General features: G+C 40.5%; 1 protein-coding gene across 2 annotated transcripts in view; it reads right to left on the reverse strand.

Annotated features, from left to right (window-relative positions):
- Positions 1-4,203, reverse strand: part of RAB3IP (RAB3A interacting protein) — a 46,243-nt gene extending 42,040 nt beyond the window's left edge. The window contains exons 1-2 of one of the 2 annotated variants that reach the window (XM_059402479.1): positions 3,976-4,203; positions 3,119-3,259 (exon numbers count right to left, since the gene is read on the reverse strand). In XM_059402479.1, coding sequence (XP_059258462.1) covers positions 3,119-3,129 — 11 coding nt within the window. In that variant the 5' untranslated portion in view covers positions 3,130-3,259; positions 3,976-4,203. The remainder of the gene's footprint in view (positions 1-3,118; positions 3,260-3,975) is intronic. The other variant, XM_059402480.1, reaches the window with a different exon arrangement.
- Between the last annotated feature and the right edge of the window lie 19,942 nt (positions 4,204-24,145).

The raw sequence follows: 24,145 nt of genomic DNA on the forward strand, positions 1-24,145 counted from the left end.
ATATCCTTCCCTTTCTTTCCTTAGTCCCCACAGCTCTTACTCAGAACACATTTCCATTACTGCTGCCAGATCAATTTCAATATATCTTAATATTCTTCCACTGACACCCATCACTACACAGCCCAGTACCTATGGGTTCCAGACCCAGTGCTAAAGCTATAAAATGGCGGGTAGGATGACTTATGCCCTGCCTTCAAAGCCCGTGTAAATTAGAGAAAGAGAACACACTGTGAAGATTTACAAGGCAATACAAATACCAAAACTAATGAATACCAAAAGAGAGGCATGTACTCAGTACTCTAGAAGCATAAAAGAGAAAACACACATGCATATATACACACATACACACACACACACGCACACACAACTACTAGCTGGCAAAGCTAGGGAGAACAGTAGAGAAAGGGAGGAATTAGCGAGCAAGGAGTTTTCAAAAGCTCAGATATTTTATTTTTTAAATACCCAAGTGTGCTTAAGTAATTAATTTAGTAACAATTTACTGTTCTTTAATGAACTACATCTTAACCAAAACTCTAAGACAAAGCTTTACACTTGAAAAAGTGTACTCCCTCAGAATATCCCAGAAGTTCTCCCTCATTTCCTCAACACGCAGTATCTCTACCAACGACTCAATCCTTCCTCCCCACTCTCCAACTATTCTAACGCTTTGTCTTATTTGGCATGCATTAAAACTACAACACATATGTGACATATACGTTCTAAATTTTGATAACCTTGGGGCGCCTGGGTGGCTCAGTGGTTAAGCCTCTGCCTTCGGCTCAGGTCATGATCTCAGGGTCCTGGGATTGAGCCCCGCATTGGGCTCTCTGCTCAGCAAGAAGCCTGCTTACCCCCTGTCTCTGCCTGCCTCTCTGCCTACTTGTGATCTCTCTGTCAAATAAGTAAATAAAATCATTAAAAATAAATAAATAAAAATAATAAATAAATAAATTTTAAGAACCTTATAAAAGATACGGGAATGATTATAAGGCCTTCTAGACTCCATGAATACTTTCCTTCAACCACTATCCCCCCCACTGTGACTTGCAGAGTAGATGCTCAATGAATATTTGATTTGAAAATCTCTGGTGACACATAAAGAATTACTTATTATATTAAGTATCTCATAAAAGCTTAATTAAAAACAATTCAGCATTACAATCTACACATGAAGCAGTAGAGTGTAGTGGCAAAGAGCACAAACATTAAAAACTAACTGCCTTTTCTAATCTAGTCGTGTTGCTTAATTTGCTGTGAGATTTTAAAGCAAGCTGCATAACCTTCCAGTGTCTTAATGTTCTCAACTATAAAATGGGATAAAGCATTAGCTAACTCCTAAATCACTGTCAGAGTATATGACTTCAGATAGTGCTTAGAGCAGAACCTGCCACGTGGTAAGCTATAAGCTCAAAAGTAGGAGTAGCAGTACTGGTATCACCATCACCAGAAAACCTGGATACTTTTTACCCAGAAATACAAATGACAATAACACCTTTGTTCTGCAGTCACCTTTTAATTACAATGTTTTTCTACAGAAGGTGTAGAAAGCAATGGAGGGAGCAAGGATGTGAGGAGTTCCATTTTGGGCAGCCTACTCAGTTTTCAATCCCGGCTTGGCTCTGCCATTAATCATCTATATGACCACTGACAACTAAGTAACCAGAAGCAAGGTATTTTACCTCTCTGAATCTCAATTTCCTGATCTATAGATGTGGTAATACTGCTTATATCCCAGCAAGTCCTGAGGACCAAAAGAATCAAAGTACCTAGAGCAACAAAGTATAGACCAGTTACCAAGCTAGTATTTGTTCCTTTCCCCCAACTGAATATCTCATTTAATTCTCATCCCACCATTATGATTTTCATATTAGTTTGAACCATGTTAAAAACAGCTGAAAACTGGCAGTCACATGGTTTGACCTAATACTCTATCCACTTACAAATGGAGAAAATAAGCTCTGAGAGGTTCAACGATTTACTGAAGGTCACATGCACAGTAAGTAACAGAGCTAAAACTTTAAAACCGATTAATAATTTTTCATACTGCTAGGTAACTAATTGGTTCAGTCAGTCCTGCTCAGGAAAGAAAATAAAAGGTGCACTAACTACAATCATACATGCAAACTGTCACCTCCAAGTTTTTGCTCCACCATATAAAGAATTGATTGGGACGGGCCTAGATTTCTAAGAAAACTTCCATTGTAAAAATTAATTGTGGAATGTCTGTGTATGTGTTGTGGGGAATTGAGGGTTTAGAGAAAATTCAAGGAAAAAGTATTAAAGGAAGCATATGCACAACTATACTAATTCAAAAAGTAAAAGTGTATCTAATTAGAAAACCCACAAGTGGCCAAACACCAACTATCCATCCTAGGAAGAGGTGTGAGGTATTCAATACCACAGTTGGATTGTTTGCCAAACACAAAGGAGGAGTTATATTAAAGTATCCACTTTGGTTAATAAATGTATAGACTAATATATTATATATGTGTGTGTGTATAAATATATATATACATTATATACATATTTATATATATATAGTGTAAGAAATACACTATTGTAGTAAAATTGTAAAACTGTTTAACTTCTTTAAACTCCACAAGGGTTTTAGCATTAGGTCACATAAACCACAGTTGGGATTCAGTGTCTGTCCAAACATGAAAAGTTCCATCAAAATGCGCAGGACTAGTAAATAAATGACAAATATTAACAGAGCAAGGCCCCATAAAACTGGTGGAATATTTAACAGTATCAAATATTTACTGTGATCGGTCTACTAATCTATTCTGCCTCTTTTCTCCTTGATTTGTCATTCACCGTTTTAAAGAAACCGTGAAAATAATAAGGAACAAAATAATGAGGATAACGAACAGAACTGGGTCTTTCAATCGATTTACAATAGAACAGTTTTGTTTTAATCCGTTTATCGGTCTTCTCCAATTATGTAATCATTCCACGGCAAAAGATTACACGGCTTTTTTCCCCACACTGAAAGGAGTTGGGAGGGGGAAACAGGAGTGTGGAACAGGTAGCCGCGGAATATGCTGTATTTCGGCGAAACTAAATTGCTTCTCAGGGATCAGTATTAACTCAGCATTCTTAATTTTCCAGACCTTACCCTTTAGCCATTACAGATTTGTTTTCTTAATCCCATAACAACTGGCAACTCTTCACGTGCTGCAGATTCCACCTAACATCATCACTTCTAGAGTCCATTAGAGCAGGCTGGTCCCCGGGCAGTCGCAGAGAGTTGTCAACGCTGGAAGGGCAGTGTAATTACAATTACGTCGGTGCAGCCCGTCTCAATTCCCCGAAACAAAAGTCAGGCTGAAATGCGCTGCCGCCTAAGGCGCGACTCCCGGCGCTTGCTCTGGCCCCCCAAGTTTCGCCGAAACCTGCCAAGGGTGACCTCTACGTCTCGGCCCGGAGCCTCGCGTGTCCTTTACTAAGACTCCCGGTCCAAGTCTACTGCTTCGCCCCACTCCAGGTCCCGCGCAGCGCCGGGCTCCACACTTGTTCGGGAACTCTCTTACAACCAACCCCCCCACCCCGCGCCACCCCGCGGCCGCGGACCCCCGGCAGCCAGCCGCGCGCGCCCCGCCGACAGGTAACCGGGATTCGGGTTCACAGCCGCGGGCGCTCGGGACCGCGCAGTTAATGAGTAACGCGCCCGCGTCCGGGGGGCGGGGGAGGAGCCGCCGCCGCCGCCGCCCGACGCCACAGCGGCCCCAGACACCCCCAGACACCCCGAGGCGCGGAGCCCTCCCGCCGGGGGTCCTAAAGCCCGCGTGCCGAGCCGGGGGAGCGCGCTTGCCGGGCTAGGAGCTGCTGGGCCGGGTCCCCGCGCGCTGCGCCGGCACTGCACCTGCCACGGCTGCCCCTCCAGGCCGGCTCGCGGGAGGGAGGCGGGCGCGCGGGCACCGAGGGGGGCGGTGCTCCGCGCCTGGGGCCTCTCCCTCCCGCGGCTGCACTCACCTGACGAAATCACTGCGGTCACTGTCCGCGCTCAGGGGCGCTCTCAGCGCTGTACGGAGCGCGCCCGAAAACAGGGAGAAGAAGAAGAGGACCGCCGGCCGACGCCGCTACACTCAGTCGCGGTGGGCGCACTGCGCTGGGAGCCGCCGAGGGAGCGCGGGACTGCGCCTGCGCTGGGAGCGCGGCCGGGAGCCAGGAGCGGCTGGGCCCTTTGGAGAGAAGGCGGGGCCGGGGGCGGGGAAGGGGCGGGGCTGGCGTGGGGCTGGCGTGGGGCAGGCGTGGGGTGGGAGGAGCCGACGCGCTCCCGCGCCCCCTGGCGTCAGGCGGGACTCTTCGCAGGTGCCGGGGCGCGTGCCCCAGGTGCTTCCGCGGGCGGTTGCCCTGGAAACGAGCGCTCGCCTAGCCGGAAGGTGTTTCCCTGGGCTGTATGGGCGGCCTCGAGTTAATTTCGTGTTGGACTGTCCAGGAGTCGGAAAATGAACCTTCGATGTGAGTTGAGGACTGCTAGAACCAACCTGAAACTTGGCGTCCATATATGTATATATAACTTACGACGTGTGTGTGTGTGTGTGTGTGTGTGTGTGTGTGTGTATGCGTGCGTGTGCGCGTGTGCGCGCGCCTGGGAATGGGGGCCGAGGAAGCCTGATAGAACCAGATTCCATCATTTCAGCAGCGGCTTGAGTTCGAGAATGTCCTTTCTGTACCCGCCTTCTCTCATCTTTTGTGTTAACTTTTTTTTATCAGACGTCCACCCCACTTTAGATTCTCCAGGTAGAAAAAGTGAAAAATACAGAATCGAGGTCCCAAAATCGGATCAAAAAGAGGCGATCACCGTATGTGTCTCTGTGTTTAGTAAAAGACATGTAATTTATGGGCCAAACATTGAATAGGACCATCATTCTAAATATTGATCACATTTGTTAGAGGCAGTGAAGAAGAGTACATTATGTGTATGACTACAGGAATCAGAATTCCTGGGATTGAAATCACTATCCCTAGCTGGGTGATTTTGGGCAAGTAGACCTCTGATTTTCCCGATTTTCTCAAAGGTAAGTAGGGATAATAAGCATATCTACCTCACTGAGTCATTGAGAGATTAAATGGTCTAATACATGTAAAACAGTGTACTACCTGATGCAGACTGCCCAATGAATATCAGCTGTTATTATTAATAACATTACTGTTACTGTCCACCCATAATCCAAACAGAAACCTGGAAAGTCATTATTTACTTTTTCATACCCCTTGCCAATAGAGCAAGTCTTAACCATTCTCATTCCCAAGTTAATTCTTCAATCTATCCCATTTCCTATTCATTGTCACTAGATAATAACCTTCCTCCATTAATGGACTTCTGACTATTCTCCCTTACCTCCTGTCATTCATGTCATGTCCTGAATGAATACCATTAGTCATCATTTACTGTGCTCCATCTCTGTGCCTACATGGGAACAAAGAAACCATTATACACAATCCCACCCCAAGAACTGGAACATAGCAAGGGAGACAGGCATAACAGTAACTAGGTGGAATAAATACATTCAGCATACAGCAAACTGGGTTCTCCAGTCTTGTCATACTCTCTCGTATATGTCATGTTCACATATGCTACTCCTTTTTCTTAAGTCCTGACCCTCCTCCTTTTCCTTTACCTAATTCCTGCTTATCCTTCATTATTCAGACTAAGCATCAGTTCTGTTGTGAACCCTTCACTGTTGCTTGCCACCCAACCCTACTGCACCTCAATACGGGTTCGTTGCTCTTGACTGTGCTCCCATAGGACCTTGTCTCTTTCTAGCACTTACCACATAGAATGATAATTGTAGTTTTGTCTCCTTTCCTAATAACTATGAGCTTCTGGAGAAGAAGCGTAAGACCTCACGTAGTAGGACTGGCTCAATATATGCAGATAAGTAAATGATATACATGCAAATGTACTGTCTTGGTATAAATGTTTAGAAGATGGGCACCTGGGTGGTTCAGTCGGTTAAGTGTCAGCCTTCAGCTCAGGTCGAGATCCCGGGATCCTGGAATCAAGCCCCGCATTTGGCTCTCTGCTCAGCGGGGAGCCTGCTTCTCCCTCTCCCTCTGCCTGCCACTTTCCCTGCTTGTGCTCTTTCTCTGTCAAATAAATAAAATCTTTAAAAAAAAAATAAATGTTTAGAGGACAGGCCCTATGATATGTTCAATGTAGTAGTTAAGGCATGGAACATCTACAGGAAATAGTAAACAGTAACATCATGCCTGAGTCTCAGGTTAGTCCATTTGCAAATCACCTGGCATCCAAGAGGCTCTTAAAGGTGTACTTAAAGGTGTTTCCTCTCACATTCTTAACCTGTGAGTACAGTTTGAGAATGAGAAGAGTGATATGAGTAGTTACCTATAATAATATTTCATTGTCCTTGCAGCACAGAGACCAAAATACATTACAAAGTGTGAGACACTCAGAATCTCAGCCTGCAAAGTATATAAAGTGTTGTAAGCATCTTAGGTTAGATTGCTCACCCATATTTTAAAGGGACAGATCCTTCACAAAACTTTAAAAACGTGAGGACAGATTTTGTGGTATGCTTAAATGTGCCTTCTTTCTCTTTCATTAAAAAATAACTTATACAATTAGTGTCAAATACAACATGTAAATAATATTGTATTTTTTAAAGAAATCTTAAGACTTTCCCATCCATACCTGATGCCAGAAAATGAATAAGATGACTGCAAATATCTAGAAATTTTAAATTGAACAAGTCATTTTATGCTTTTTATCCTTAGTTATGATTTTTGTATTGTTTGTTTGCCTCTTTTGTTTATAAAGTCCAGAAAATTTATAGGGCACTTTCCAGTTTCAAACTGACTTCACACTAATTATCTCATGAGTCTTTGACAGAGAACAATTGGACATACTTAGAAGGGTAGTTAGTCTTCCTCTTTACAGATAGGGAAATTGGGCTACCAAAGTTAGGGCCTAGGTCTTCAGAATATGGGGTAATATCTTGCAAACAAATGAAGTTAAAACTCTAAAAAGCATACTAGACTTCATGTCCAGTAGTATGACAGACTAAAGAGTGGCCGATTGTCCCACCAAAAGCAACTCAAAATGCTAGGTAAAATATATAAAATATCTTATAAAACATTTTGATAAGCTGACAAGAATGTAAAATTATCTTATAAAACATTTTGATAAGCTCTCATGAATTCCCTTCAAGGGCAAAAACTTGGTAAAAGCAGGAACACAGACAGTAAATAGTAACAATGCAAAAAGAAAAAAGAAGAAGGGGGGAGAAGCTGGTTAGAAGGAAAAATAACCCAAAAAATATCTATCATTTCCTTGTCTAGCAAAAGAATTATTTCTGAGCCAGTGTTTGTATTGTATTCCCATAAAATTTTCCTTTTGCAACTCCTGTACAAAAACAGAACTGCTCTGAAGTGTCTTTTATTAGATCAGTTATGGACAACTCTGCATCTCAGGCCCCTTTACTGATGTTGGAAACTGCAAAAAATTCGAAGGCTGAGAGAAAAAGGTTAACGCAAGACCTTAGACGCTAAAGAGTATGTTTCTCTTCAAAGAGTCACTTTAACAAACTACTTACATAAAGGAAAAGTTTGGTAATTGGCTTCAGATCCATATTATCTCACAGACACCTAAATTGTCATCTATTAAACACATTCTTATTTATTGCTTCTCTCTGCCAGGTACATAAATAATCTACAGTAAGAGAGAAGAGAAGGAGAGGTGAGACACCATGAGAGGACTTCAAAGCTTTCCCACAGTCCCAGGCTCTGATATATTCCTGAAGCTTCTTTCATTCCTACCCATAGGTTCTGTGACAAATCCTTGTATTCTTAAAAGAATCCTCCCATTTTACTTAGATTTCTAATGGATTGCTATCACTGGCCACCAGAAAATTATCCTGAACAATGTATTTTAATGGAGTGGTTGGCTTCTGTACCAGTTAAAAACTCAAAATAGCAGTAGCTTACACAAAATAAAATGATTTCTCTTATGTAAGTATAGACATAAGTAAGACATGTTACGGTGGCTCTCTAATAAACACATAAGCTCTCTTTATCATGTGGCTTTATTATCCTGAACATGCAGTTTCTACCTTATGATCCATAATAGCTGCTGAAGCTTCAGCCATCACATCCTTATTTCCAGCCAGCAGAAAAGAGATTGGGCAGAAGAGGACACACCTCTCTTATTTAAGAAAACTTGCAGGGGCACCTGGGTAGCTCGGTTGTTTAAGCGTCTGACTCTTGGCTTCAGCTCAGGTCATGATCTCATCAGTCTTGTGATTAAGCTCTAAATCAGAATCCACACTCAGCAAGGAGTCTGCTTGAAATTCTCTCCCCACTGCCCTCCCCCGCAACTCACTCTTTCTCTCTGACTCTCTAAAATAAATCAATAAATCTTAAAAAAAAAAAAAATCTGCAGAACTTGTATACATCACTGCACTTACCCCTTATTGGTCAGAACTTAACTATAAGTAGCGTTGAACATGTCATTTATATTGAATAGCCATGTACTCAGCTACAAATCAGTAGTTCTAATACTGAAGAAAATAGAACAGATGTTAGAGATAACTAGCAGTCTCTGTCTCACCATCTGAGATCAGACATAGGAGGAGAGAAGTGGTGATGGGATAGAATGTACAAATAGAGCAAAGGCATTATAACGAAAATACACAATGGGTTCAGTAATGGGGAGCCCTGCAGATTAGTGGCACATGGGATAAGAACAGGTAGGTAGTGCCTGGAAAGATATGCAGAGATAAGCAGCAGCCAGACCCTGGGAGATTATAAACGCCAAACTGAGGAATGTGGCATCTGGGAGTCAGAAGAGAGTTCCTAAAAGATTTTGGGTTCAAGGGTGAAATGAAAACAGTGGTTTAGGGGCACCTGGGTGGCTCAGAGTGTTGAGCCTCTGCCTTCAGCTCAGGTCATGATCTCAGGGTCCTGGGATTGAGCCCCGCATCAGGCTCTCTGCTCAGCAGGGAGCCTGCTTCCCCTCTCTGCCTGCCTGCTTGTGATCTCTCTCTCTCTCTGTCAAATAAATAAATAAAATCTAAAAAAAAAAAAAAAGAAAGAAAAGAAAACAGTTGTTTAAGAAGAGTAATTTGGTGGCAATGCTTAGAATGTACTCAAGGGGGAATGGGAGGCAAGATTAGATAGGAAACTACTATGAGATAACGAGTGCCTACACTGTAATAAATACAGAAAGGGGGAAACATTTCAAAGGATGAATCTGTTTAATGCAACAAGTGATTAAATATCCTCTTCCTCCCTCTCTCTCTTTTTCATGTTCAGCATCCATTATATCTTTTCAAAATCAGCATAGTGATTTTATTTGGAAAAGTACCCTTTCACCATGTTTAGTCCATATGATTCAAGTAGAACTGAATTCTGCCTCTTTAAGGGTGAGGATATGACTGAGGCTAAACCAATCAGGTAAAATGTATAGCACTTTTTACAACAAAACTCTGCTTGACCAGTTCCAAACTGTACAAACCGTATGAAGCTCCTCCTCTCGGTGGGTTTCTTATTTCTATGTGGGAATCTCCTCTCTTGCAGTGTCCTGTAAATAATGATTAAATTCCACCCTTAAAAAAGATAAATAAGTGTGACAATTATGGTCATAGAACAGAGAGTAAATTGTAAATCCTGACAATGTAGCAATGAAACAACCAATAGAAGTTGAGAGAGAAAAGAAATAAGGTGAACACTTCAAAAAATATATGATTAGAGAATGGGAGAGAAGAGAGGAAATATACTGCTTATTGCTTTGAATAATATCTAAAAATATAGTTATAAGGTTATTAAGATACCCACTGGACCAGAAATACATGCCTTCCAAATTCAAAAACATGCCTACTAAAGAGTATATATGCCATATAGTGATAACACTTTAAACAAGTAATATAAACTAAAAGTATAACAAAAAACTATATGTGGACTAAAATAGAACATAACTTTCATTTTGATTAATATAAAAAGATTAAATTTACCATTAGTTGAAAAGTTTTCTCAGATGGAATATCAAATCAAATCCCAACTATATGCTATACATGTAAGATAATGAAAGCAAAGTGCTTTAGAATGAAAACAAAAGGAGAGATGAAAGTATACTAAGCAAATGAAGCCAATATCAAAATTTTATCTCAAACAAAGCTTAATCAGGGGGAAAGTATTAAATGAGACAAAGACAGGCACTGTATAACAATAAAGCATGAGATATAAAATTAAGATCTCACACTTATAAATATCTATATACCAGATTGCATAGCATTAAATTTATAAAGAAAAAACTACAGCAGTTTCAAGGAGGAATCAACAGGACACATGGCAAATTTACCTCTCATGCAGAACAGATCAAGTGGTAAAAAATAAGGATAGAAAAGCCGCCCTAAGTAACATAATTAACAAGGTAGATTTTATATGTTTATAAATTTGTATAAGTAGATGAGAGAGAGAATAAGAATATATCTCCTTTTTATATACTTATGCACTATTCACAAAAATTGACTATGCATCGAAAGGGGCTTCATACAGGCCTTAAGACAGGGGAATGCATGTTTATTCTCTGCCCCACTTTTATACAGTTAGCTGTTCTTTATTTCTTTTACATATCGAATTTCCAGATGTCAAAAAAAAAAGTTTGAAACCCACTGTGACACACACACACACTCAACAACGTAAACATTTTATTTTAAATTTAGGATGCACAACCCACCTGACAAATGTATGGAATGGAATGTTACAAAGCAACACTGGGGTAACCTAATTGCAAAGCAATTCACGGGGTAACCTAATTGCCCCGGGTTCGCTAGAACACAGAAAGCTTTCAAGGGTTCTCTCTGCCAGCAAGGAATTTGGGGAGTTTGGCATAAGAATGGGTGTTTAGTCTAGGTGGGGCCTCTGCCATGAAGTGGGGTGGGAGGGAACGCTTCAGCACTCACTCAAGACAAAGGAGAAGTCTGATGCTCCTTGCATCCTTCATCGGGCAAGCTTGTGACCTGAGCTGCTGAAGATTCTTTTCCCGGTGTAAGAATGGAGGTTGTCCTGGTTGTCCGCGTTTCTTATGCCTGTGTCCTTAACCATCCGCAAGTTGGACAAAGACAAAGCAGTGTGTTCAGTTAGGTTTGTTTTAATGCATTCAGGCCACATTATGGGAACTAGTTAAAGAGATGTTTTGAGGTCAAGGACTTTGGGGAATTGAAAGAGCTCTCAGAGGCCCAACTCACTCAACATGCCAGCCTTAAGAGATTGTGTTTTCTCTCTGATCTGATGGAACACCTGAGGACACTGAGCTTGAAACCAGAGGGGAAAGGAAGAGGGCTTTTGTGTCAGAAAATGAAGAGCTCGGGCTCAAACCAGGCGTGTGAATTGAGCTCGTGGCCATTGGGCATTACAGATTTTGAGATGGTGGTATACTATTTTGGTCAGCATAAAGTCTATATTTCCAGAGACACATGTTCTGATGAATATGAACCATATTTTACATTTCTGCAGCTGCTTTTGGCATGCAAACCTCAAGATGTGTTTGAATTACCAAGTAACTCTTCTATCTGTGCAGCTTGGTGAAGAGAAGAATTTAATTCCAGAGACCTGAAAAGAAACTATACTATCAAAAAAGGAAAAATTCAATTAGAATTTGAAAAGTGGCCTATGAATCACAAAATTGTCCTGAATTTCTGTCTACATGACTCTCTTTCCTGAAACTATTGCAATCCAGGCGGATGGCACTCTCAGTAACAAAAAATTTTGTATAGAAATAACTGTACATTGCTTGAATACAGTCCAGACATCTCAAGAATTGTTCAGTCTCATACCTATCTGTATTGTCATTGTCATAATAAAAGTTAATCGGTGAGTTTGTTTTAGGTAAATATTTTTCAGGACCAGAAACACTCTGACATCATCCCCATGTGAAATAAATCTTGCCAGACAAGCAGACACTTTTGGCGGCAAGGAATGGACTTCTGTCCCCAATTCAGTGCCAGCAATGCCAGCTCAGTACCCAAACGATTCAAATAATTCTAGAATATCTGACCTTGAGGCAAACTGGAGGTAGTATGGGAAATATCTGAATACTGCTTAGCATGGTATTTTAGACAGGGTAAATGAATAATAAGAATATAGACCCTTAATTAGTCTGTCTCTTGGGGTCTTGAAATTTCCAGCATATCATAATTCTGAGGTTTTAGCAAGGCCTGGCCAAGAGACATGAGTCATTCCTAGTTTTGGTATGCTATTGCACATTTTATTAACAGTTGACTAAGTAAATTTGAAGGACTCTTAATGGTTTCCTAAAACTCCCAAATTTTGAATATCATTAGGAGACAATTCAGGACACACACACATGAGTTTCTGATTATCCATACAATGTGGACATCATGGTTCTAAGGAATTAGAACTTCTGGTATGAGCATGACTAGCTATATTAGTATTTTCTCTTTCTCTCTTCGAAATCATTTAAGAGCCACAAAGATTACAAACATAACCTACATCTCCCTCCCCCCAAATCCACCAACCATTTTTTTTCTTTTGCAAACTAGGACACTAGTATCCTGCCCAGATTCTAAAACATGTATAGGAGTTGCCAAAACCAGCTGAAGTTGAGTAGGAATTATGTGGAAGAAAGTAGACAGGAAAAAAAAACATAGGGATGCATCTTAACAGCAAGAAGACCCAGCTAGACACTGCTAACAAAAGTGTTAACACATGGGGCGCCGGGTGGCTCAGTGGGTTAAAGCCTCTGCCTTCCACTCAGGTCATGATCTCAGGGTCCTAGAATCGAGCCCCACATCGGGCTCTCTGCTCAGCGGGGAGCCTGCTTCCCCCTCTCTCTCTGCCTGCCTCTCTGCCTGCCTCTCTTCCTACTTGCGATCTGTCTGTCAAATAAATAAAATCTTTAAAGAAGAAGAAGAAGAAAGGCATTAGAAAAAAACAAACCTTCAAAGAAATAAAGACAAAATTAGAAGGAATGTAAAAAAGAAAAGATACTTAAGATAACAATATAGAAAAAGAAACGAGAACAACAAGCAAAATAAAATAACACTCAAAAAAAAGATTAGAAACAAAATAATAGAGAAAACACGCAAAGGGAAATCGATTTGTGCCCCCCCCCCCAAGAAAAAGACTCAACATAATGGAAGAAAATAAATATTGAAAGATACAACTGAAGAAAACTTTGCTCAATTAAAAGAGAACTCTTCTACTGAAAAACTGTGTTATAATCCAAGGACATCTTACCTAGAATAGCTCGCTGACTACAAAGACAAAAAAAATAGAAAAAAAATAATCCTTTGAGAAAGGTTGCAAATAAGTCGCTTATAAAGGGAAACTATCAGGCTGGTCTTATAATTCTATACAGTACTCTTCATTATAAGAGGACAGTGGAACAACGTAGATAAGATACTCAAATAGAGAAGGTGGACACAGAGACTTGAAGTCTAGCCAAACTGTCTTTCAAGTATAAAGACTAAAGACAAAGAGTTTTCAATATGCAAAAGCCAAATAAACTTGTTCCTACTAGCCTTTCTTAAGAAAACTACTAGAAGATGAACTTCAGGCAAAAAAGAGATTACTGGCCAAACTACAGCAGAGGATCTGCTTGTGAAAACTGTGTAGTTAAATGGAACCCTTTCACTGTGCCCTCTGGAATTCGGCTATCAGTAGCCAAACTCCTTTTATCCTTAACCTCTTCTCTCTGCATTTCACTCACCTCTTTGCTCTAGAAACCTGGCTCTTCCCTGAGGATACTGCTTCCCCTACAACCATCATGGGTAATGACTGTTTCTCTCCCAAGGTCATACACCTGGGCTTCAGGTGGGGCAGGCCACCTCTTTGTTCTCACTGTCACTTTCAGACTTTCCGCACTCCACTCACTAAAATCCCCCAGCTTTAAAGCCCTTGTTAGCAGACTAGTTCACCTAATAATGTTCATTTTTGCTGTCATTCATTGACACTTAGGTCATTTGCTCTTGTTCCTCAGTGATATTAACTATAATCTGGTAATCTCTCTCTTTAGTCTTAATTCTTGGTGATTTTGATAAATATTGTAGGCGATCCTTCCAACACCATAGTCTCTCAGTTTTTTTTTTTTTTTTAAATTATTTATTTATTTATTTGACAGAGAGATAGATCACAAATAGGCAGAGCAGCAGGCAGAGAGAAGGAGAAGCAGGCTCCCCACTGAGCAGTGAGCCCAATGCAGGGCTCGATCCCAGGACCCCGGGACCATGACCCGAGCCGAAGGCAGAGGCTTTAACCCTCTGAGCCACCCAGGCACCCCGTCTCTCAGTTTTTGTAATTCCTCCATCCAAATAACATTGTTCTTGCCATATCTCAGTCACTCATAGTCATGCTCCAGACTTTGTCATTATCAATAACTTTATGATCTTAATTCTATCATTCTATATTCTGACATGTCACTTCCCATCTTTCCAACTGACTCCCTTTCATGCCCCAAATCCCGATAATCCTTTGATCCCTAATCAAGGAAAAAATGACATATACAAAGTTATTCACTGCAGCATTCTTCTTTTTTCTGATTTTTTAATTAATGTATAATATATTATTTGTTTCAGGGGTATAGGTCTGTGATTCATCAGTCTTACACAATTCACAGTGCTCATAATGGCACATACCATCTCCAGTGTCAATCACCTGGCCACGCCATCCCTCCTTGCCTGCTCCACTCCAGCAACCATCAGTTTGTTTTCTGAGATTAGGAGTCTCTTATGGTTTCTCTCCCTCTCTGGTTTCATCTTGTTTCACTTTTCCCCTCCCTCCCACTATGATCCTCTGTCTTGTTTCTCAAATTCCTCATATCAGTGAGATCTGTGAGATCAGTGAGATCATTTTCTGACTTATTTCGCTTAGCATAATACCCTCTAGTTCCATCCATGTAGTTGCAAATGGCAAGATTTCAGGGTTTTTTATGGCTGCATAATATTTCATTGTATATATTTATATATATACACCACATCTTCTTTATCCATTCACCTGTTGATGGACATCTAGGCTCTTTCCATAGTTTGGCTATTGTGAACATTGCTGCTATACACATTGGGGTGCGTGTGTCCCCTTTGGATCACTACATTTGTATCTTTGGGGTAAATACCCAGTAGTGCAATTGCTGGGTCATAGGGTAGCTTTATTTTCAACTTTTTGAGGAAACTCCATACTATTTTCCAGAATGGCTATAACAGCTTGCATTCCCACCAACAGTGTAAGAGGGTTCCCCTTTCTCTGCATCCTCACCAACATCTGTCATTTCCTGACTTGTTAATTTTAGCCTTTCTGACTGATGTGAAGTGGTATCTCATTGTCGTTTTGATTTGATGCCAAGTGATGTTGAACACTTTTTCATGTGTCTGTTGGCCATTTGGATGTCTTCTTTGCAGAAATGTCTTTTCATGTCTTCTGCCCATTTCTTGACTGGATTATTTGTTCTTTGGGTGTTGAGTTTGATAAGTTCTTTATAGATTTTGGATATTAGCCCTTTATCTTATATGTCATTTGCAAATATCTTCTCCCATTCTGTCAGTTGTCTTTTGGTTCTGTTGATTGTTTCCTTTGTTGTATAAAAGCTTTTGATCTTGATGAAGTCCTAATAATTCATTTTTGCCCTTGCTTCCCTTGCCTTTGGCGATGTTCCTAGGAAGAAGTTGCTGCGGCTGAGGTCAAAGAGGTTGCTGCCTGTGTTCTCCCCAAGGATTTTGATGGATTCCTCTCTCGCATTTAGTTCTTTCATCCATTTTGAGTCTATTTTTGTGTGTGGTGTAAGGAAATTGTCCAGTTTCATTCTTCTGCATATGGCTGTTCAATTTTCCCAACACCATTTGTTGAAGAGATTGTCTTTTCTCCACTGGACATCCTTCCCTGCTTTGTCAAAGATGAGTTGACCATGGAGTTGAAGGTTCATTTCTGGACTCTCTACTCTGTTCCATTGATCTATGTGTCTGTTTTTGTGCCAGTACCATACTGTCTTGATGACGACAGCTTTGTAACAGAGCTTGAAGTCCAGAATTGTGATGCCACTAGCTTTAGTTTCCTTTTTCAACATTCCTCCGGCTATTCAGGGTCTTTTGTGGTTCCATACAAATTTTAGGATTATTTGTTCCATTTCTTTGAATAAAGTTGATGGTATTTTGATAGGGATTGCATTAAATGTGTAGATTACTCTAAGTAGCATAGGCAGTTTCACAATATTTCTTCTTTCAATTCATGAGCATGGAACATTTTTCATTTCTTTGTGTCTTCCTCAATTTCTTTCATGAATATTCTATAGCTTTCTGAGTACAGATTCTTTGCCTCTTTGGTTAGATTTATTCCCATCTATATCCTTAGGATAGATATATCCTAACTGTCATAACTAAAAATGGTTGTTGTAATGGTTGTTCACCTGAAATTATCAACTATTTCTCCAGGCTTAATATGATGAATAATCAATACAGTGGCATAAGATGTGTGTGTTAAAATATTTAATGGTACCATACAAAATAAAAACATACATTTTTGGTTCTAAATTCAGGGGTCAGGTTTTTGTTTGTTTGTTTGTTTGTTTGTTTTTAAGATTATACAAGCACTCTTTAGTTCATTCAACACTACTAGCCAAATACTTTTAAGGGCTAAGTTACATTAATAATTTGTCTTTTCTGTTTGGTCTGATCAATTTTTTAAGTAGCTTCATGTAAAATTTGATTTATATTTTATAACAGGTCTATGTTGTTAAGATTCTCTGAGAAACAAATCAAAAGGGCACTAGAATAAAAAATATTTTGTATCCTATACTATAATTAAGTTTATGGCCTGAAGGGGTTAGTAGACTTTTAAAGTGAAGTGATGGGTTTATTACAGTCAGAAAAATTGCACATTTGAGAAATGCCATAGTTAACCACTGAAGGATAACTGAGGAGGTGGTACCAGAGTGATCTTCAGAGTCTCAGTGGGCTGGAGGCTGATGGGGATGAGCTGCCTGGAAAAGAGGAAGTCCCTGTTGTTCCCCATAAGGGGTCATTACCTTCAAAACTATCATGGTGTCAGAGCATTAACAAGATAAAAACATAAGGCAAAAGAGTTTCCCTCCAACGTATGCTTGAAACCTGAGATAGAAGATATGTAAAATTTTCCATGTGTGTTTTTCTTTTTCTTTCTTTCTTTTTTTTGTTAAGATTTTATTTATTTATTTGACAGATAGATCACAAGTATGCAGAGAGACAGGCAGAGTGAGAAGGGGAAGCAGGCTCCCTGCTGAGCAGAGAGCCCGATGCAGGGCTCGATCCCAGGACCCCAAGATCATGGCCTGAGCCAAAGGCAGAGGCTTAACCCACTGAGCCACCCAGGTGCCCCCATGTGGTGTTTTTCTTATCAATGAACATGTCAAACCCCTGGTGACAGAATGCACAGTCCGGTCCAAATTCTCACCGGTATGCCACTGCCTGACTAATTACATCTCCCTTGATGACAGGGTTTGGGAAACCCAGGCTGGGCAAATCAGAATGCATAGAATTTCATTTCTTTATTTATTCAGGATACTCATTCACTGACAAAATAATTCAAATGGAAAGGCTTTGGACATATGGAAAAATGAAAAGTAATCTCCTCTCTGAGTTAGGAGCCTCCTGGGAGGGTAGCACGCTGTGTCAATGTTGCAGACCTCCATCTGAAAAGCCAGCAGATTGTAGTCAGGGGCATAAACTCAGAACTGCCTAACCCTGGGTAGAATTCAATAGGCCATAATTCATGCCGGCACATGGATCAGATCAGTAGAGGTCCAGATGAGTGTGGTGACTGTTTTTAAATAAGACCTTTCTTTTCAGCTTATTTTTAGCACTTTCAATATGTTCTCCAGAGAGATTCATACATAGTGCTTAAGGATAATTACTATAATGGGGAAAATTGGGAACAACGTGAATGTCCATCAATAAGGAAATGGCAAAATAAATCACAGCATATACATTGTCTGGAATCTAAGGCATTTGTTAAAAAGAATGATCACAACATACTGGTTGGGAAAATGACTGTGACTTGTTTTATTTATTTTTATTTTTTGGCTGTGACTTTTTAAAGTAAAACAAGTATTAGAAGAACATGTATGATTCCATTTGTAAAGAATTTCCATTTTGCAAAGCAAGTGTATTAGATGCAATCTTTGGGCTCCTTTTCAGAATTTCTCTACTGCCTCTTCTTCCTGAAGGCAACCCTGACACCATTTATTGTATCCTTAACACAACCTCTGCCTTTGCTGAACTCCCTGAGCCGTCTGGAATTGAAGTTGGAACCCTGGCTCTGCACATAGCCCTTACTCTCCACATACTAAGCTTTATCAGATCAAGTTGTCTCTCTAGATTTGAATGAAATGCCACAACATGGAGCACAGGAATTGGCATTCTGAGTGGCTGCCAAGGGCTGGAACTATAAGGAGTTACCTCCCAACAGGGTGAACATTGGTCGATGGGAAATGAGAGACAGAAAGGATCTGAACAGAAAAATCTCCTCCACTGCCTTCTTGCAGAGGACTACTCTGAAGGACGTCTTTTTCTTGCAGCCTTTCCAGAAGAGTCCTGCATACCAAGCAACATACCTGCTAAGCACCTGCCATGTCTTTGCCAGGCCCATTATGAAACCCTGGCCAGGGTGGGGACACACCACACCCCAAGGCTTTGCATCTTTGTTTACCTCATCTCTGTTGTTTCTTCACCCTCACCATCTTCAGCTAGCATTTTCCAAGTAAAGTGGCCATGCTTTCATCCTTGCCTCTGTTTCTCTTGTCTTAGAGGACCCAAACTAAGATCCCAGGAAACTGAATATTGAAGCTAGTAGCTCCCCTTTATCTGTGAGGAATATGTTCAGGATCCCTAGAGGATACCTAAAACCACAGATAGCACCACATGCTATATATACTATGTTTTTTCCTATAAATACATACCTATGATAAAGTTAATTTATAAGGGACAACTCCCTTTATCTGTGGTTTCAATTTCCAGGGTTTCGGTTACCCATGGACAGTGATGGTCTGGACCGATGGTCTTCCTCCAGACAGATTGTCAGAAGGTCATTAGTAGAATAACAAGACATCTCAGTGCCGACATCATTGTGTCATTGCATTGGCATCATATTGTCTCACATTATCACAAGAAAGGTGAGTACAGCACAATCAGATATTTTGAGAGAGAGAGGCCACATTCACAGAACATTTATTACAGTATACGATACTTGTTCTATTTTATTACTAGATTATTATTGCTAATCTCTTCTGTACATAATTTATAAATTAAACTTTATCATAGATATGTATATATAGGAAAAAAGAGAGTGTGTAAAGGGTCAGGTACCATCTGATTCAGGGTTTTGGAATGTATCCCCCACGGATAAGAGGGGGACTCCTGTAACCAATTAAACTCAACTTTAAAGATTTTATTTATTTATTTGACAGATCACAAGTAGTCAGAGAGGCAGGCAGAGAGAGAGGAGGAAGCAGGCTCCCTGCTGAGAAGAGGGCCTGATGCAGGGCTAGATCCCAGGACCCTGGGATCATTACCCGAGCCGAAGGCAGAGACTTTAACCCACTGAGCCACCCAGGCGCCCCTAAACTCAACTTTAAAAAGAATTCTGTTCTTGGTAGGGTAGTCCTAGTGCTAGAAGTGCTAGTGCTAGAAGAACACAAATAAGGTCATGACGGCAGAACTTGACAAGTCACCAACAAAGAATTTGGGTTGGTGGTGGAAGTAGCAATTACCTAACAAGTGAGAATTACCATTTCGTGACCTGGACCAAGGCTCTCACCCTAAACCTAGTCTGACAGCCTTCCTTTCAGTAGCTTCAGAACTGCATTAACAAAATTAGCCAACTTCAAATTACAGTCATGGGTGGGGAAAACAGGCAAATACTCCTCTATGCAATTTTTATTATTCTGGCGCCATGTGCCAGGAAATGTTCTAAGTGCTTACAATTCAGCGGTGAAGCAAAGGGACAAATATCCCCACCCACATGGAGTTTATGGACTAGAACTGGGGGGAGGTGGGGAGGGGGTCGGGAGGGAACATAGCCAAAAATTTATTTTAGTCCTTAGTTTCCTAGCCAGGCTAGCTCTGAAAAAAACAAACAAACAAACAAAGAACAAAAAACAACTTGTCAAAGCAAGAGAGTTCTATTATTTTCTTCCCCCTGGCTCTCTTTATAGCCTTGTCTGCTCCCTTTTGCTTCTTGCTTAGCAGCTTCCCCAATCCCCCTCCTCCTTACTCTGGGCTCTGTGTCTAGTCATCTGAATCTCAAGCTCTTGGGATGAAGCCCACCAATCCTTTTTCCGCCCCCAAACCCTCTCCAGATGGTTCAGATGATCCACCAGTCTGCTTCAGTCCTCTCCATCAAAATTTGCCCAATTTGTGGGTCCCCCACCCCCAGGACTTGCTCACTGCATTCCAGAGTGAGGCTATTAGCTCAAGCTAATGTGTTACTTTGTTTTTAAAGACTTCATGATACTAACAGTCTCTGGTATTTGCAGAGTGCTTTCGTATTAGCAGAGCATTTTCATATACAATCATCATTTGGGTCACATTACTACCGCCAAAGAGTAGGCAGAACGGGTTTTAGTCCCCTGTTTTTACTGCTACAGAGAATGAACCTCAGAGCCGTTGAGTCTTTTGCTCAGGGTTATTCTGCTGGGGAGAGCAGAGTTGGTATGGAGAGTCTTCCAATTCCTTAATTGTCCTGTTTCCCCTGTTCTTTTGCACTGTTCTCTCCAGATGATAATTTGAATTACTTTGCTAACAATTCATCATGATTCTAAAGGTGGAAATGCCAGGCACCAGAATGGGCTGACAGAAAAGAAGCCTGGGACAGGTGTGTCTTTGGTGTCTTAAGTCAACTAGACAGATTTTCTGGTCCACCTTCAAGAAGAGCCAATGCTGTCAGAATCAAAATCACGATCAAGTAATAGATATACGACTAATTAGCCTAAGCGACACAGCCTGTGGGCCAGTGTTTATTGGCAACTGGGCTACTTTCTGTGCCTTCAGGCACTGCTACTGGCTCCTTCTCCGGCAAGCTGGCTGCCAGGAGCCAACTGTCCCTCCCACACACCCCCTCCACTCAAGAGTCAGCATCCAGATGGTACCACTCTTTCCTCACCCCCGCCCCATATCTGAAATTGCAAGGGTGACCATGTAACTTACTCTCAGAAGCAGAACAATTTTGAGAGAAAATGAGGGTAGTATTAATAATTACACCAGAACCACAAGTGTAGATGAGAATTGTCCTGGATAAACCAGAGCCCTACTTCTCACCACCAAATAGGTGGTGAAAACATTTTAAAAAGCAACTGACTGATTTAAAACTAGTTTTCTTTTTCCTGGTATGCTTCTGATAAAGCTGCCAATACATACAAATAAATGTATCCTCACATCCCACAGAAAGAAAATATTCCTGAGAGGTTATGTGTTATTAGAGTGCCCAAGGAAGCTAACTAGTTAAGGAAATTTGAGAATTCTTTGGAAATGTAAAACAATCCTTTCACACCTTTCCCATGTCTGCTGTTAAGGTTGTAAAATTTAAATTTTCTCTAAGTGTCTCACCAGTATAGCAATCTCTACTGGCCTCAGTTACCTGTAGTAGAATATTTAATTCTCACAAAAACCCTGGGAGAAAGTGTAATACGGAGCACAGGGACAGGACTCAGCTTTGTTGAGGCATCCTTCTGGAACGGACACTGTTGCTCATCCTACCAAGGAAATCCTCACTCATGGAGCGTTTGCTCTGGGTTTTACTATTGTAAAATAGCGGGCACTCATTGTGAACAAAAACTGGAAAATACAAAAAAGTGAAAAGCAGGAAAAAAAAGTTATTCATAATCATTACCTCACTAGTAACTATTATTAACATTCTGTACACTTAGTTGCAGATATTTGTATTTTTTGTAACTTTCTTTTTTACTTAGTTGGGGTCATTCTGTATCATTCTTGCTATTCACTTTAATTCTATTACATGTATTTCTCCATGTCATTACAAATTATTTATAAGCATAATTTTAAATAACTGCACAGTAATCCATTACGTAAAGAACATCTTGTTCATTTAACTATTCGCAGCTTATAGGGCATAAACGTTTTTTCCCACTTATAAGTAACGCCACAATGAATACTTTATATTAGAAGCTTTTACTGTGTGCTTCATGTTATTTCTCAGAGCTAGATTCCAGAAACAAATTATCTTAAAATACATGAACATATTTAAGATTCTTGTTATATGTTATAAAAAGCCTTCCAAAAGGCTTTTATCCAGTTTATATACCCATCAATAATAAATATGACCCTTGCTAGCTCAGAATCTATTCATATGTGAAACATGATGTATGTCTTTTGTTTTGCCTTTCTTTGATCTCTAGAGAGGCTTAGCTACTTCCCATATATGGCTAACTAATTATGTTTTCTATTCCACAAATTGTTTATATCATTTGCACACCAGAATTTTTGCTAATGTCACAAATTAGACACGTGTAGTGCATGTTAAAAAAGCTCTGTATGTTCAGTATTGACAAAAATAACAAAAAGATCCGCTAAAAATTATTATGTGGATTATAGAATTAGTATAATACACAATTTCCTATAGACAGCATTCAAGACATAAGTATATAAGGAACGAAACAGTCATATTCAGTGAGATCCTGACACTAATATTCGTCTTCATCAAGAACTGGCAAAACCCTGAGCCAGGGAGGCAGCAAAGACGATGCTGTCAGTGCTGGGCACGGGATGTCACATTCTAGACTCATTATCTCCCTTCCCTGAGTGTATTTCTCTGTGCTTGAATATTTAATCATTTCATGCCTCCTGTCGTAGATGCTGAAGCAAATGTTATTGTCACCTTTGCAGATAAGAAGTCCAGAGTCCAGAGAGGTATGTAACTTGCTCAAGACCACGCAGCTAGAATAGTCGAATGCTTTCTCATTCTAAGCCTCATGCTCTTTCCACTCATGTGCTCCTACCTGAAATCAGATGTTTAAACGCATTCAGAAAAACAAGCAAGCGAGGGGCCTGAAAATGTTCAACAGTAGCAACTATCAAGTATTAGAGATGCCCTAGCCAGATTGCACTGCACGTTAGGAACATAAAAACATTCATTTCACACTCTCGATTATACTTTTTGGTGTTTATAAAAAATTCCTCCCTTGCCACAGGCTGGCTCTTCTGGGCACTAGCTTACCTGAAAGGGGGTATAGCACAGTGGATAAGGGGGCAGGCTCTGAAGCCCACCTGCCTGAATGGGAATCCCGGCTTTGCCATTTGCCACATTGTAACCTCAGAACATTACTCCAACGCTCGGCGCCCTCAGGTTCCTGTGGGTAAAAAACAGGGAGGTGGTGGTGATAAGAGGACTTACCACACAGAGTTCTGGGGAAGGTTAAGCGTAGTAATACATGCAAAGCACTCAAAGTGATATCCAGTATATAGAAAATACTCAAGTCATGTCAGTTGTTGCTGTCATTAAATGTATTAAATCATTGGAACTCATCACAATGCTGACTCTAGGTCTACCCTACTGTAATCTCCCATTTACTGATGAGAAAATGGAGAAAATAGTCTAATTATAATAACATAAATACCACTCAAACCTTAAAAAAGGATCCCTGGCTATAGGTGTGAAGCAGATTTGAAAAACACGTATATATTCTCATCAATGAAATACAAAATGTGAAGGGAGAAAAGTTACTTTCTTTTTTAAAGATTTATTTATTTATTTGACAGACAGAGACCACAAGTAGGCAGAAGGCAGGCAGGGATTATGGGGTGGAGGGAAGCAGGCTCCCTGCTGAGCAGAGAGCCCTATGTGGGGCTCATCCCAGAACCCTGGGAATCACAACCTGAGCCAAAGGCAGAGGCTTTAACCCACTGAGCCACCCCAGTGCACCGAAAACTTACATTTTACATCAAAAACAAAATTAAGTAACATTAGAAACTAACATAAAGAGGTTTCTTTGTGTTTGTTGTGTGTGTTTTTTTGTCAACATTGAATGTGAAAAAAAAAACAAAAAACAAAGAAAACCATTAAGTGCAAGAAATACTGCAGAGATTTGACAACGGTTTTCCTAAAAGTCACTGACCTGGAGCAGTGACAGGGATGCTGACAGATCTAGCAGTCCTCCTTTGTCCTATATAAATGCCACTTGTTC

This window comes from Mustela nigripes, chromosome 6 (assembly GCF_022355385.1).
Source record: "Mustela nigripes isolate SB6536 chromosome 6, MUSNIG.SB6536, whole genome shotgun sequence".
NCBI lineage: Eukaryota > Metazoa > Chordata > Mammalia > Carnivora > Mustelidae > Mustela > Mustela nigripes.